General features: G+C 51.9%; 1 gene segment (V, D, J or C); it reads right to left on the reverse strand.

Annotated features, from left to right (window-relative positions):
- Positions 1–605: 605 nt before the first annotated feature.
- On the reverse strand, positions 606–13,121 carry LOC132243500 (immunoglobulin lambda variable 8-61-like). The segment is given in 3 exon segments: positions 606–647; positions 12,656–12,939; positions 13,079–13,121. Coding segments are annotated over 3 exon segments (369 nt in total).
- Positions 13,122–13,396: the final 275 nt, after the last annotated feature.

The raw sequence follows: 13,396 nt of genomic DNA on the forward strand, positions 1-13,396 counted from the left end.
TGCAGGCATAGGCGAGCAGGAACAATCTGCCTTTCTTCACGGGCATCTTTCACAAGGGGAAACAGCAGGGATATGCTACAGCCCAATGCGGTGGTTGATCTTCACAGCCTGTCACAGAGCACTGAGGTGCCCTGCTCCCAAAGAGGGGAAACTGCTAGGGCTTCCTCCCTAGCAGGGAATAAGGAGCCCAGCTGTGGGTTGCCGGGGCAACCAGGGAAGGTCAGCTGACCAGAAGGGGCAGGGCCTAGCTCCCTTATAAAACCCTGGGGCTGGGGCCAGAGTCAGTTCCCTGCCAGCGGCCCAAGGGGGAGGAACTCTCTCAGGGAAGAAAGGGGAGGCCGGACTACAGGAGCAGCGTTTTGACACTGCTGAGGGAAGGAGTGCTCCCCGGTAGGCCAAGCGTTGTTATAGCCAAGCGGCTTATGTTTACGTTATAGCCAAGAGGCTCAAGTTTCTGTTGTGTTGCTGTTTATCACCGGTGGTCTGGGTGAGGCTATTAGGGGCTGGAGGAGGCCTCACAGGGGACTCACAGCAGAGTGTGAAGACCCCAGCGCCAGAGACGGTGGCATTGCAGAGAAGGCCTCGGAGCGGGAGCGGGGACGGCGTTATGGAGAAGGCCCCAGCACGGGGACGGCGTTACTGAGGACCTGTAGAGAATGGGGCAGCACTAGTGAGAGGCCCAGTACGGGCACAGTGAGCCCTGGAGAGGAGACGGCATTGCTGAAAGACCCCAGAAAAGGGGCAGTGGCTGAGAAGTCCCAGTGTGGACGCGGAGGCCCCAGAGAGAGGGCAGCGTTGTTGATCAAAGGAAGGAAGGCCCGGAGAGGACAAAGAGGGGCTAGACTGTGATAAGGCAGAGACATAACGGCTATTCCATCGGCGAGGTGTGGACTGCGGTGTAGGGGAGGAAACGTCCCGCTGCCAGGGGGCGCTATCTGCGGCTCCAATACAAGGGCAGCCTCCCGCTAATTGACATTGATTGATTAATTGATTAATTAATTAATTAACAGCAAGGCATGGCAGGAGAGAAGGTGGGCGGTTGCCCCAGGAACAGGTGTCGGCCACGTTTTAGCTCGGCCCAGAGCAGATACCTGTTACACAGCCCTTCTGAGTGCCAACCAAAGATAGCATTGGACAAAGCCAATAAGAGGAAAACACAACTGGGACATTTGTTGATGACACTTTAAATCTGTATCTGATTTACCCATAGTTTGTTAAGGTGTGGTTCATCATGTGGAAGTGCCCCGGCCTTTGGGTATCTCCCTGGTCCTTGCTACCTGAGAATGCCGTAGCTGACGACACGGACAGGCAGAAGTTAACCTGCGGACCTCATGAAGTCATCTAGTCCAATCCCCTGCTTCGACCAGGACCACCCCCAAATATATTATCCCAGGCAAGGCTTTGTCTAGCTGTATCTTAAAAACCTCCAAGGTTGGAGATTGCATCATCTCTCTGGGTAACCTGTTCCAGTGGTCCACCACCCTCCTAGTGAGGAAGGTATTTCTAATATCTAACCTAAACTTCCCTTGCTGAAACTTGAGACCATTGCTCCTTCTTTAGCCATCTGCCACCACTGCGAACAGTTTAGCTCCATCCTCTTTCAACCTCCCTTCAGGTAGTTGAAGGCTGCTATTAAATCCCCTCTCAGACTCCTCTTCTCTAGACTAAATGAACCCAGTTCCCTCAGTCTTTCCTCATAAGTCATGTGCCCCAGCCCTGTCCCCATTTTGTTGCCCTCTGCTCAATTCTCTCCAATTTGTCCACATCCTTTCTGGAGTGGGGGGACCAAAACTGGACACGGTACTCCAGATGTGATCTCACCCGTGCCAAATAGAGGGGAATAATCACTTCCTTGATCTGCTGGCAACACTCCTACCAATGCAGCCCAGTATATTGTTAGCCTCCTTAGCAACAAAGGCACACTGTTGGCTCATATTCAGCTTATTGTCCACTGTAACCCCCAGGTCCTTTTCTCCAAAGCTGCTGCTCAGCCAGTCAGCCCCCAGCCCATACAGGTGCATGGGATTGTTCCCTCCAAAGTGCACAACTTTGCACTCGTCATTTTGCACCTCATGAGATTCCTTTTGGGCCAATCCTTCAATTTGTTTAGGCCTATCTGAATCCTAGCCCTACCCTTCAGTGTACCTACTACTCCTCTCAGCTTGGTGTCATCTACAAACTTGCTGAGGGTGCACTCCCCTCCATCTTCCAAGTCTTTGATGAAGATATCAAAGAAAACTGGCCCCAGGATTGACCCCTGCACCATTCCACTTGATACCAGCTGCCAACTAGTCCTTGAGCTTTGATCACTACCCTTACGGCCTGACAGTCCACCCAGTTTTCTATCCACCTTAAACAGTCCATTCATCCAACCCACACTTCCTTTTATTTTATTTGTTTAATGTCATGTCTCAGGTCAAATTAGCTAAATGAGTTCTGAACTCTAGCAACTAAAACAAGCTCAGTCATTCAAGTCTATGTGGTGCTGCCACCGGCACGAATCCTGCCTCCCAGACTTTTTCGCCTGAGGATTCAGATATTCACAAATCCATAGCAGGCACACTACAAGCTAGAGGGACAGCCCAAGAGCAGTCCCCAAGCACCGTCAAATATGTAGCCAAGATCCTCCCTTGGGAGGCTGTAGTAGACTCTTGTAAGGGTGCCCACCCACAGTGCAATGGACAGGTGTCCACCCTCAACTACACAAAGTCATTCAAGGCCAGAAAGAAGGGGAATATCCCTTGCCAGGTACGGTAAACCACCTGGGCCAACACCATCATCACGGAGTCTTCCTTAGCTTGATTGCAAGCATGTTGCAGGAGACCATATCAAAAGCCTTGCTGAAGTCAAGGTATATCACGTCCACTGCTCTCCCCACATTGGCAGAGCCAGTCATCTCATCATAGAAGGCAATCAGGTTGCTTAGGCATGATTTGCCCTTGGTGAATCCAAGCTGACGGTCACTTTCTTCTACTCCAAGTGCTTAGAAATGCATTTCTTGAAGACCTGCTCCATGATTTTTCCAAGGACTGAGGGGAGGTTGACCACTCTGTAGTTTCCCAGATCCTCCTTCTCCTCTTCCTTAAAGATGGACACTATATTGGCCTTTTTCCTGTCATTCAGGACCTCCCCCAGTCACCACAAGTTTTCAAAGATAACGGCCAAAGGATTTACAATTCATCAGCCAGCTCCATCAGCACCCTCAGGTGCATCGCATTCAGCCCCATGGACTCGTCTAGCTTGTCTAAATAGTCCCTAACCTGTTCTTTCACCACTGTTTTCTGCTCACCTTCTCCCCAGACTGTACTGCCAGGTGCAGTAGCCTGGGAACTGACCTTGCTTGTGAAGATTGAAGTGAAAAAGGCATTGAGCATTTCAGCCTTTTCCTCATCATCTGTCACTAGGTTGCCTCCCTGATTCAATAATGTGTAGTGCTACCCCATGGGTGCCCTGGGCTTAACCCTGGCATGGTAACAGGCAGGGATGATTGACATGGGGGCGTCCTTGAAGGATGTGAAACATTCAGCGCTCGGACAGAAGTTATAGGTGTTGGACGACAAGCCCCCTGAAAGCACTCTACAGCCGTGCCATGACTCATGCCCAGTTGCAGAGCACTTTAAAAACGGCCAATCGTGCAACAAATTAACCCTCATCTAATGAGGGATCAGATGAAGCAGCTCCCAAGTGGAGTGTCTAGGGAACTTCTGTTCCCCAGAGGCAATCTATCAGCATGATCAGGGCTGGGCTGATGCAGTCCACCCTGCCACTGGTGTGGTCTGCTGGGAAGGAGCAAGGAGAAAAAGAGGGAGGGGGAGCTGTGGGCTGGGGTTTATTTATTTTATTTATGAAGGATTCTGGCTAAATGCCATGCTCCCGAAAAAGACATCACACACAGACACCCATAATATAAATAAGTTTGAATAAAGTAACCAAACAACAAATATTATGCTAACAATAGAGCCCTCCAACATAAAAACATTATTAATATATAGTAGTAACGCAAGACATGAATCTATAATATTGTTGTACATAAATCCAGAATTTAGACCATAAAATCAAGTCTAATGTTAAATTGTATCACTCATATCAGTAACAAAGGATATTTAGCTCTAATGGCCTCAGCCTTGTGAGTGCAAATTATGAGATGGTTTATTACATTTGGATCTCATTGCTATAAAAGCCAGATTCATTTCTCTCTGTTTGAGAAGTGTATCAATTTTTGCAAGTAAAGTAATAAATAGGTTCTCCTTATGTCGTTATATAAAGAACTTTCTAATACATAGGTAAAGGTGAATGTCTGATGGGTAAAGAGGGTTGCTCTAACTCATGGCGCTGTATGCAAAATACCAAGGAATAGAGCAGCGACCTGAACGTCTGTCAGCGCCCTCTGTACAACATCCAGTTGGGGTGGATCCAGCCTGACTCCAGCTACAGGTGAGCTCCCACATGGCCGGTGCCTGAAAACCACCTGAGCACCTGCCCCAAGTGGAGGAGGGACAAGGAGCTCTCACCATCGCAGCCACCATGCAAGGAGAACAGTGCTGCTCCACTGCCCCCTGCTCCCTGCCTGCCAGCGCAGGCGCCTGTGGTGGTGCACAGCCCCTCCAGTCTCTGCACTGTGTGGAGTGAGGCAGGGAGAACTGGCTCCTAAAGAAGCAAAACCCTAACAGTAAGGAAGTGGGTAAACTGAGTCACAGCCCAACCTGAAAGCATGGAGGAGAGGCTGGAGGAGGGCACTGGACAGTGCTGCAGCAATCTGAATACTGGAGCTGGCCTTAACTGACAAGCAGAGAGCACAGCACTGGTCAGGATTGTGGCCCAGCCCTGCAACACATAAGCCATGCTTAGGGATTGCAATAAGGGGCACAGCATGATGGCCCAGGCCAGTGATTCTCAACCAGGGGATGTGGCTCCCTGCGGGGCCTAGCGATGTTTTCAGAGTTGCTGTTAGGTGCCACACAGTGCTAGCACGGTAAGGTGCACAAGCAGGATTCACAAGATAAACCCAGGGATAAATGGGAATCCACTGAGTTAAAACTATTCTGGGCTCAACATCAGGGCTTGCTTCATGGAGACCATGAAATACTGTGATTGGCAAACAAAGTTCAGAGAGCATTTAACACACACATCTGGTCTGCAGGGCTCTGTCAGATGATCTGCAGGACATGGGCAGTGGAGACGGAGGCTAGGGAAGGTCGGGGGGGTCTAATGAAAATGGAAACAGCAGATCCAAACTGCAGCCTGAGCAGGCCGATCCCCGCAGGGCACTGGTGGAGAGGAAGGTTTATGGCTCCGTTCCTGTCACGCTCTACATTTGTGTACCACGCACCACTGCCAGTACACACAATGCCGTAGTAGTTGGCCTCATCCTCAGCTTGGACCCCTGTGAGAGTTAGAGCTGTCTTCTGACCAGATATGATCAGATATGAACCCTGAGAACCAGGTGGGAATCCCAGAAAGCCTGCTGCTGGTGAAGTGTATAAGTTGCCGAGGGGGAGAGCCAGGTTTCTTCTGGAGCCCGCCAGGGTAGTTGCTGGTGGTGATGGCTCCAGTGCTCAGGCTGCAGGACAGAGTGACAGTCCCTCTTGGGGACACGGACCCCGCAGGCTCCTGAGTCACCACAGGCTGTGACCAGACCCCTGAAATCAACATCACAAACCCATTATTAACCATTCATTGACTGCGCTGAGGCAAATGTGTCCCTGGTTGACACCCTCTGAGTCTCTCATGAAGCCCCAGAGCTGAGACCGGCCCCTTCTTGCAAATCTGCCCCCTCTCACTGGCTGCTGCAGGTGCATCGCCCTGTCGGGACGTGTGTTTATCCCTTCTGCTTCCACCACTCCAAGAGCTGGCAGAGCAGAGCCCAGTGCACAGCGCTGGGAGGGGAAGTGCTTTCCTGCAAATTCCCATTCATACCAGGGGTTACATTTAGCACTTTTTCTCTGTGATCATAGTGGGGAAAGAGGGCAAGTGTGAGGGATGCTTCCAATGTTCATGTCCCTTGACTGTATTATATCTTTCCTGATGAAGATGTTTCAAATTGTAGTTTGTCCACCTCTGTGATAAACTCTGCCCTCTGCTCTGCCCTGTCTAAAGCACACAGCTTCACTGCTGGGGCACCAAGATGACATTGATATTCAAACTCGTGGCACCTAGATGACATTGGTTCCACCTAGACCTTCTGAGAGGCATTTCTCCACCATGATCCAGGTGACTAAGAGGGTTTGGGCTGTTGTGCTCAGGACACCTCTTCTTAGCACTGTCCACAGTGTCCCTTGTTCATGTAATTATTGTGGGCAATTGAGGCCACCTGTCACCTTGTGGCACATCTATACAACATTATTGATACCTAGTGGTCATGAGTACCCAGTCCTGATGCATCATCTAGGAAACAGAGTAGGGAAGCTCTGCAAGCATAATCAGAGATCATCTGCCTAGCTTTATGATCGATGGTGACAAGGGGAAGCAGCAAGGACAGGCTGCATGTAACCAGTTCACTACTGGTCACAGCTCCTCCTTCACTCAGGAAAGATGTCATGGGACAAAGCTCATGAGAGAACAGTTCTCACTCCATTTCCCGACAGCCCAGGGATTTCTCTACTCAATTTCCTATGCTACAGCTGTAGTTATTTTTATCCAACAACCAAATATGCAGGAAAAAGATACAGGAAGAGGAGCAGATTTGCATCATGGCTTTCAATGAGTTCAGTAGGTGGGCACTGACGATGTCTTGCTGGATCCTCCACTATGTGGTTCTGGACTATCCTGCCAGGGCACTCCATGGTGTGCATCTCTGTGTGTGTGAATAGCATATGAGGTTGTGTGTAAACATGTAGGGCTTCCTATACCAAGGCTGAGAGACTGGGTTCTTCCCTAACATAGTCAAATAGGATGTGATTATCTACAAATCATTTCTGAACCCTCTCATTAAACACATTGCACCCAGGCCAGCTATGCCCTGGACTTCGTAGCCATGGTGAGAGGACCTATCTGGTGCAAGCAAGGTCCATGCCCCTGGACTCCACTGGAGGGAAAAAAAGGAGACATGTCTTGCACCAGAGACTGAGCTCTGCAGTGGAGCAGATGTTAGTGAGGCCCAGGCTGGGAGGGAAGAGAGAGTTGTTGTTGCAGCTCCCCATATGACTGTGTCACTCTGAGGGGACGCAGAGTGCCACACAACACAGTAATAATCTGCTCCATCTTCGGCCTCAATCCCAGCGATGGTCAACGTTGCTGTGTTAGCAGAAGTACTGGCAGACAAACGTTCGAAGACACCTGAGGCTCTGCTCCGGGACTCCTGGATCAGTAGCCAAGGACCATTCCCTGGGTGCTGTTGATACCAGGCGGGGTTGGTGGTGCTAATGAACTCCACACCAGTGGCGACAAGTAGGGGGTGCATGGTGGTGCGTGTGCCCCCCTGAGAGCAGGGTTCCCTGCCTAGGCGATGGGTGGGGGGCAGGCGAGAATGCTGTTGCCCTCTCTGAGAGCGCCGGCCAGGGAGTGGGGGCACCAGGAGAAGCGATCCCCGAAGTCCCCCTGCAGCTGATAGTGCTGACCAGGGGCAGGGGGGCTTCCCCCACAGCCAATCGCACCAGCTTGGAAGTGTACGATTGGTTATGGAAGACCCCCTCCCCGCCCATCAACATAATCAACCATGGGGGGAGACCGGGGGGACCCACCCCCAGTCACTGACTAGCTGCTGGGAGGGCGAGTGTCCCCTCTGACTCAGGAGGCACCATGCTCCACACCCTGCAGTGCGCACCGCAGAGTTGCCGTTTGCCCCAGCGCCACCGACAATGTGGGATGTGCTTGTGTCAGCGCACTCTGAGCTCTGTCCTGCAAAGAGCAATGCAGACACCCCGTCACAGCCTGCTCCCGCCCCTGAGAAATGCTTCTTACCAACTCGGAGAGCAAGACCCCAGAGCAGAGGGAGACATCAGCCCCATCTCTCAGCACTCCCTTGAAGGAAAACCTCCCCTCCCTTACCAAAGCAGAACAGGACAACCATGAGGGCAAGAGGGCTTGAGGCCATGCTGGGAATCCAGAGCAGCTCAGCTTCCTAAAGCAAGGTCTCTTGTAGGGAAAACACACATTTAGGAAAGGGAAGTGGAGGATCCAGAAGAGCTGCAGAGACACAGGGGGCCTGAAGAAAAGAAGTCATCTGAGAAGAGAAGGACAAGACCATTTCCTTATCCTTCCACCCCAGCCCAGTGAACTCAGATATCAAGGGTCACTGCCCAGCCTCTGTGCAGGGCACGTGGGCATACTGTTCCCATGGGACTTCTCAAAATTACGTTAAGTGTCCATGCCTTCTTAAACCTTCTGAAGCGCAGAGTGAGAGACCAGGTCATGCAACTAGAGTGTGAAATGCTTATAACACACCTCAGGTAGTGTCACTACCCCTGTTTGCATCCCTGCGCCCTCTAATCTGATATGGGATCCCAAAGGCCGAGGTTTTATAACATGGTTTAGCTAGAGTGGAAAGCTGAGGATGGGGTGAGCAGTGTTTGAGGCTGAGCTTTTTATTCAGAGCAATACAAGAGCTCAGCTTGTACAATACCTCAAGGTGTGAGGCTGATGTGAGGGGACATGTCTGCACATTGTGTCATGGCAAAGGATTCGCTCCTGTGCTCCCACACTTAGGGGTCTGCACTTGCCACCCCCACCCCTCTGCTCAGAGGGGCATGGGGAAGGGGCCCTGGGTGCCCAGCCACACGTGCACAGCACTGCAAGGCGCCACTGGTTTCAAACACAGAGGAACCTGAATGAAGCCAATTGGACGACATAAGCAGGATGCTGCTGGCCAGGTAGTGCCGCATACAGGTCCTGTCTGTGTGCACAGCCTAGTGGGACACGAGAAAGGAGCGGTGGGAAATGGAGAAGTCCCATCAGGCTCCAGAGAGGAAACCAGGTGGAACTGGACCTGCTCTGCGCTCCTCCTGCCTTTGCCTTTCTGTGTCTCTTTCTTCTCTGTCTATCCGTCTGCCTGTTCTGTCTGGGGCAAGCAGCAGGAAGGAGGCTCGTCGCTCTCATATGCTGAAAAATTGGGGCAGGTTTGGGGTTTCCATCTCCTGCATCAGCCAAGGGAACCACAGCCTTCACGGGGCCCTGTCCACTGTCACAAGAACCATGGACACAGCCCAGTGCTCTCAGAAGAAAGGCAAGAGCAGATGCAATGAGTTGGTCAAGCTGTGAAGGTCCTAGCGGGCAGGGTAAAGGGGGAACCTGATGAGAGTGAAAGTTTCCTGAACTGAGAACAAACCTTATCATTTGAACTATTACTCTCCTCTCTAGCTCCTTCAGCCCCTCAAGCCCTTTCTAATGTCCCTGCTGGTAGATAAACAGGACTAAGCAGACTCTGCTGCAAGCCTCCTGCAGACCTTTGGGTCCCCTAAAGCACAGCTGCAGAGGTCAGCGGGGAACGTGTCTGTATTGCACTAATCCCCAGACGGCTCCACGAGGGACCACGGCCGCTCAGCGCTGCACAACCCCAGAGGGAGACGCTCCCTGGTCTGAAGACTTTCTGTTTCAAACGGACAAGACAGAGGAATAGCAAGAAGCAGTCATGCTGTTATCCCCATTTTGTAATGAAGGAACAGAGGGAACGTGGTTTTCCTCTTGAAACTTGGTCTCCATGGCAGAGCAGAGGCCTGAACAGAGATCTGTTAAGGCACAGACTACATCCTCAGTCCCAGGAGCATCCTCTCATCCCTCTAGATCCAGGACCAGAAGCAGCGTCTGAGATGCAGACAGGCCTGGGCAGTTGGGTGGGAAGGAGCAGGGAAGTCCTGTGAATTCTTCATGTCAAAATCTCCTCCAGGACCTTCCCCTCAGACAGGTCCCAGACAAAGGAAAAGGCCACCAGTATTTCACACAGCTTGGTCTTTACCCTTACTAAAAGTACAGCTGGGAAAGGACACTGCTTCAGAAGGAGTCAGGTCAGAAGCTGTGACATGAAGCAAGTCCTCAGTCAGACTGGGCGGAAGGGGAAACCCCACCAGCTCTTGCGCATCCCACCACCCCAAGCCCCTGTCGCTCAGAGTCAACTCGTGTCAGATCTGTGGGGAAGACTGGCACCTTGTGGCCACGAGAAAGTTCTCCTGATACATTGCCTGGGACAGAGGCATGCTAGTGTTGTGCAGTCAGAGTTAAGCAGAGACAACCTGCCTTTCTTTATGGTCAGTGTCCACAAGGACATGCAACAGGGACAGGGACATGCAACTTATTCACTGCTGCTCACAGCCCTACTGACTGCCAAGGAAAACTGCCACAAGACAAAGCCCATGACGCAAGGGCATTTTGGTATGCATTTCCTGACAGCTCGTCGATTTTCTACTCAGTTTCCCACTCTACACTGAGTTCTTTTCAGCCAAAAGCCAAATATGCAATGGAAATGGTATGGGAAAAAGAGCAGAGCTGCCTTGTTACAAATGAGATGTGAAGGTGGGCTTTGATTGTGACTCCCTGGGCCCTGTGTGCTATGGTGCTGGACTATTTCTATATGGATGAATATTAAGCAGAGTGTAGGGCTTGAGATTGGTGCTTGGGCCCTGGCTATGAGCTGCAAGAAGCTCTTGCACTGGACTGCACAGACAGCATCTCCCTGAGGGGATGAAAATGTCAGGGCAGAGGAGGCAAGATCCAAGCCCCCAGCTATGTGCAGTCAGTGGACAGGGAGCCATGTCCTCATCCAACCCTCCTATTGCAGCACATCAGTCTCCTGCTCTCCCCTCCCCTCCCATCCCATCCCTCCATCATCTCTCCTTAGCACCCTCCCCTTTGGCTTCCTTTTCTTCCTCTTCCCCATATCCCAAGAGCTCCTGAGGACCTCAGGACAACAGCACTGTGGATGTTGGCCGTGGAAGCAGCCACAAGTTCAGGGCAGGACTGATTTCCCCCATCCTTTGGAGGTTTTTGACTCAGTTCCCCTTGTGTCTGTAGCCCTGTGGCCTTGGGACTGCAGCTGCCAGATGAAGCACAGTAGTAGTCAGACTCACTGTGGGCTTGGACTCCACTGATGGTTATCGTGGCCATGGTGGCAGGTCCCTCAACAGCACCAGAGAACGTGCTTCGAGTCCCTGAGGGCCTTTGGCTACTCTGGTCCCTACCCAGCACTGTCACAGTGGCAGGCACCAGAACATATAGTCTGCATTGAAGCTGCCACAACTCAGGACACAGGAGATGTCAACGGCTCCACCACAAGAGGCTGATACTGGGGGTGCCCGAGTCAGGACGTGCAGGGCACCAGAACCTGACCCCGAATCAGAGCAGCGAATGCGGAGACGTAGAGGAGCTTCGGCACCACGAGGAGGGTGAGAGAGGAGTGATTGTGCCAGGAATCAGAGGAGGGCACTTCTGAATGATTCCTCAGTAGTGGAGAAATAAGTGAAGAGATGAGGAAGAGAGGGGTTCAGGCCATGGTGGGAATCTAGACCAGCTCAGCCTCCTGAGGCAAAAAGGTCTCTGACTGAGAACTACCAAGGTTATTTTAAACTTAAAATGCTGAGAACAGCCACTTCAGGCAAATCTACATCCTGCTCACTGCCTGCTCATCTTCTCTTCGCTTTCCTCAGTCTCATCAGAAAAGACAAAAGGACAGAGACTCATCTTACACTTTGTCCCACCCACTGCAATTCGGGACTCCATAATCTACAAGTCTCTGAGGCCCCGCTGGGCTGTCTCTGCTGCATTCCTTGCAGAGGATGTTACAAGCAAAATCCCAACGCGCTAGGGCTGTGCTCTCGGGTGCTCTCCGGACTTTCAGGAAAAGAGACATCTTTACACGACTGCCAGTATCTTGCATTTGTTGTGTTGCACTCATGCACCTGTGCCCAACCCGTAATTCAACCCCGATGGGCTCAGCACTAGCAGCACACAGAACACAAACACTGTCCTGAAGACCGGATAAACCGAGACAGGAGACACCAGGCAGAAACAGGCTCTCCACTGAGAGAGTGGTTTCATCATATCTCCATAGATTCATAGATGTTAGGGTCGGAAGGGACCTCAATAGATCATCGAGTCCGACCCCCTGCATAAGCAGGAAAGAGTGCTGGGTCTAGATGACCCCAGCTAGATGCTTATCTAACTTCCTCTTGAAGACCCCCAGGGTAGGGGAGAGCACCACCTCCCTTGGGAGCCCATTCCAGACCTTGGCCACTCGAACTGTGAAGAAGTTCTTCCTAATGTCCAATCTAAATCTGCTCTCTGCTAGCTTGTGGCCATTGTTGCTTGTAACCCCCGGGGTTATTTCTTGTAACCCGGAGCCTTTCCCTAACACGGAGCCCTGGTCCCTGCCAGTACTACAAAACACCCAGGGATCCTGCAAAGCCTAGAGCATGTGCTTGTTCGCAGTCATGTGGAAAGGGGGCTGTTGGGCTGGACGAGAAAATGGAAGTTGCTGTTGCTGTCTCTTCATGGTTAGTGGGATGGTGGTTGGACATGCCAGGCACAGGGCAGCCTGAGAAAATTGGTATAATGGAAAGAGAGGACCAGACTCCCCTACATCTATGTGTGCAGAGCAGGGGCTCCAAGGCAGCAAGTACCAGCTCTTGCATTTTCACTTTCAAACCTCGGATGGGGTCAGAGCAGAGAGAGCTCTTGTTGCACTTCCCCATTGGGGTATATCACTGTGGCGAGCACTCCCAGTCCATACCGAACAGTAATAATCAGCGTCATCCTCGGGCTGGGCCCCAGTGATGGTCAAGGACATGGCGTTCCCTGATCGGGACCCAGAGAAGCGCGCTGGCACACCAGAGGGCAGGGTACTGGTGCTGTATATCAGCAGCCGAGGAACATGCCCCGGTTTCTGTTGCACCCACTGTGGGTAGTTGCCCTCACCAACTGCTCCACTGCTCAGGCTGCACGCGATGGTCACAGTCCCTCCGGGAGACACCTGCTCTGATGGCGTCAGGGGCTGCAGCTGCTGGGAACTGGAACCTGCAAAGAAAGAACAAGCTCATGAGGACCACGGCAGAGCACTGGCCACAGCAGCTGTCAGCGCCCTGGGCAGGGAGAACAGCGCTGCAGCATTTCACCAGTCACCTGTTGTACCTTCTGGCAGAAAAACCTCCCTTACCCACGTAGCCTGTGAGCAATGCAAGGAGCAGGGCCCAGGCCATGGTACGAATGCAGACCAGTTCGGCTTCCTGAGGTAAATGGGTCCCTGCCTGAGACTCTCCATGTGTCTCTTAAACCCTCAGAGCTGAGAACTGCCCCTTCATGCAAATCTGCTCCTGACTCCTCCATTACAGCCCCTTCCCCCTGTTTTTCTCTTTCTACCATAAAGGCAGAGCCACCCACCAGGGGACTCCTCCCGGGAATGAGGGCATGCAGCAGGCAATGTCCTACACTTAGGTCTTTTCTGGAACGTGGCCTTATGCTTTGGTTGCCCTCT

The sequence above is a fragment of the Alligator mississippiensis genome, chromosome 10 (genome assembly GCF_030867095.1).
Source record: "Alligator mississippiensis isolate rAllMis1 chromosome 10, rAllMis1, whole genome shotgun sequence".
NCBI classification, from domain to species: domain Eukaryota; kingdom Metazoa; phylum Chordata; order Crocodylia; family Alligatoridae; genus Alligator; species Alligator mississippiensis.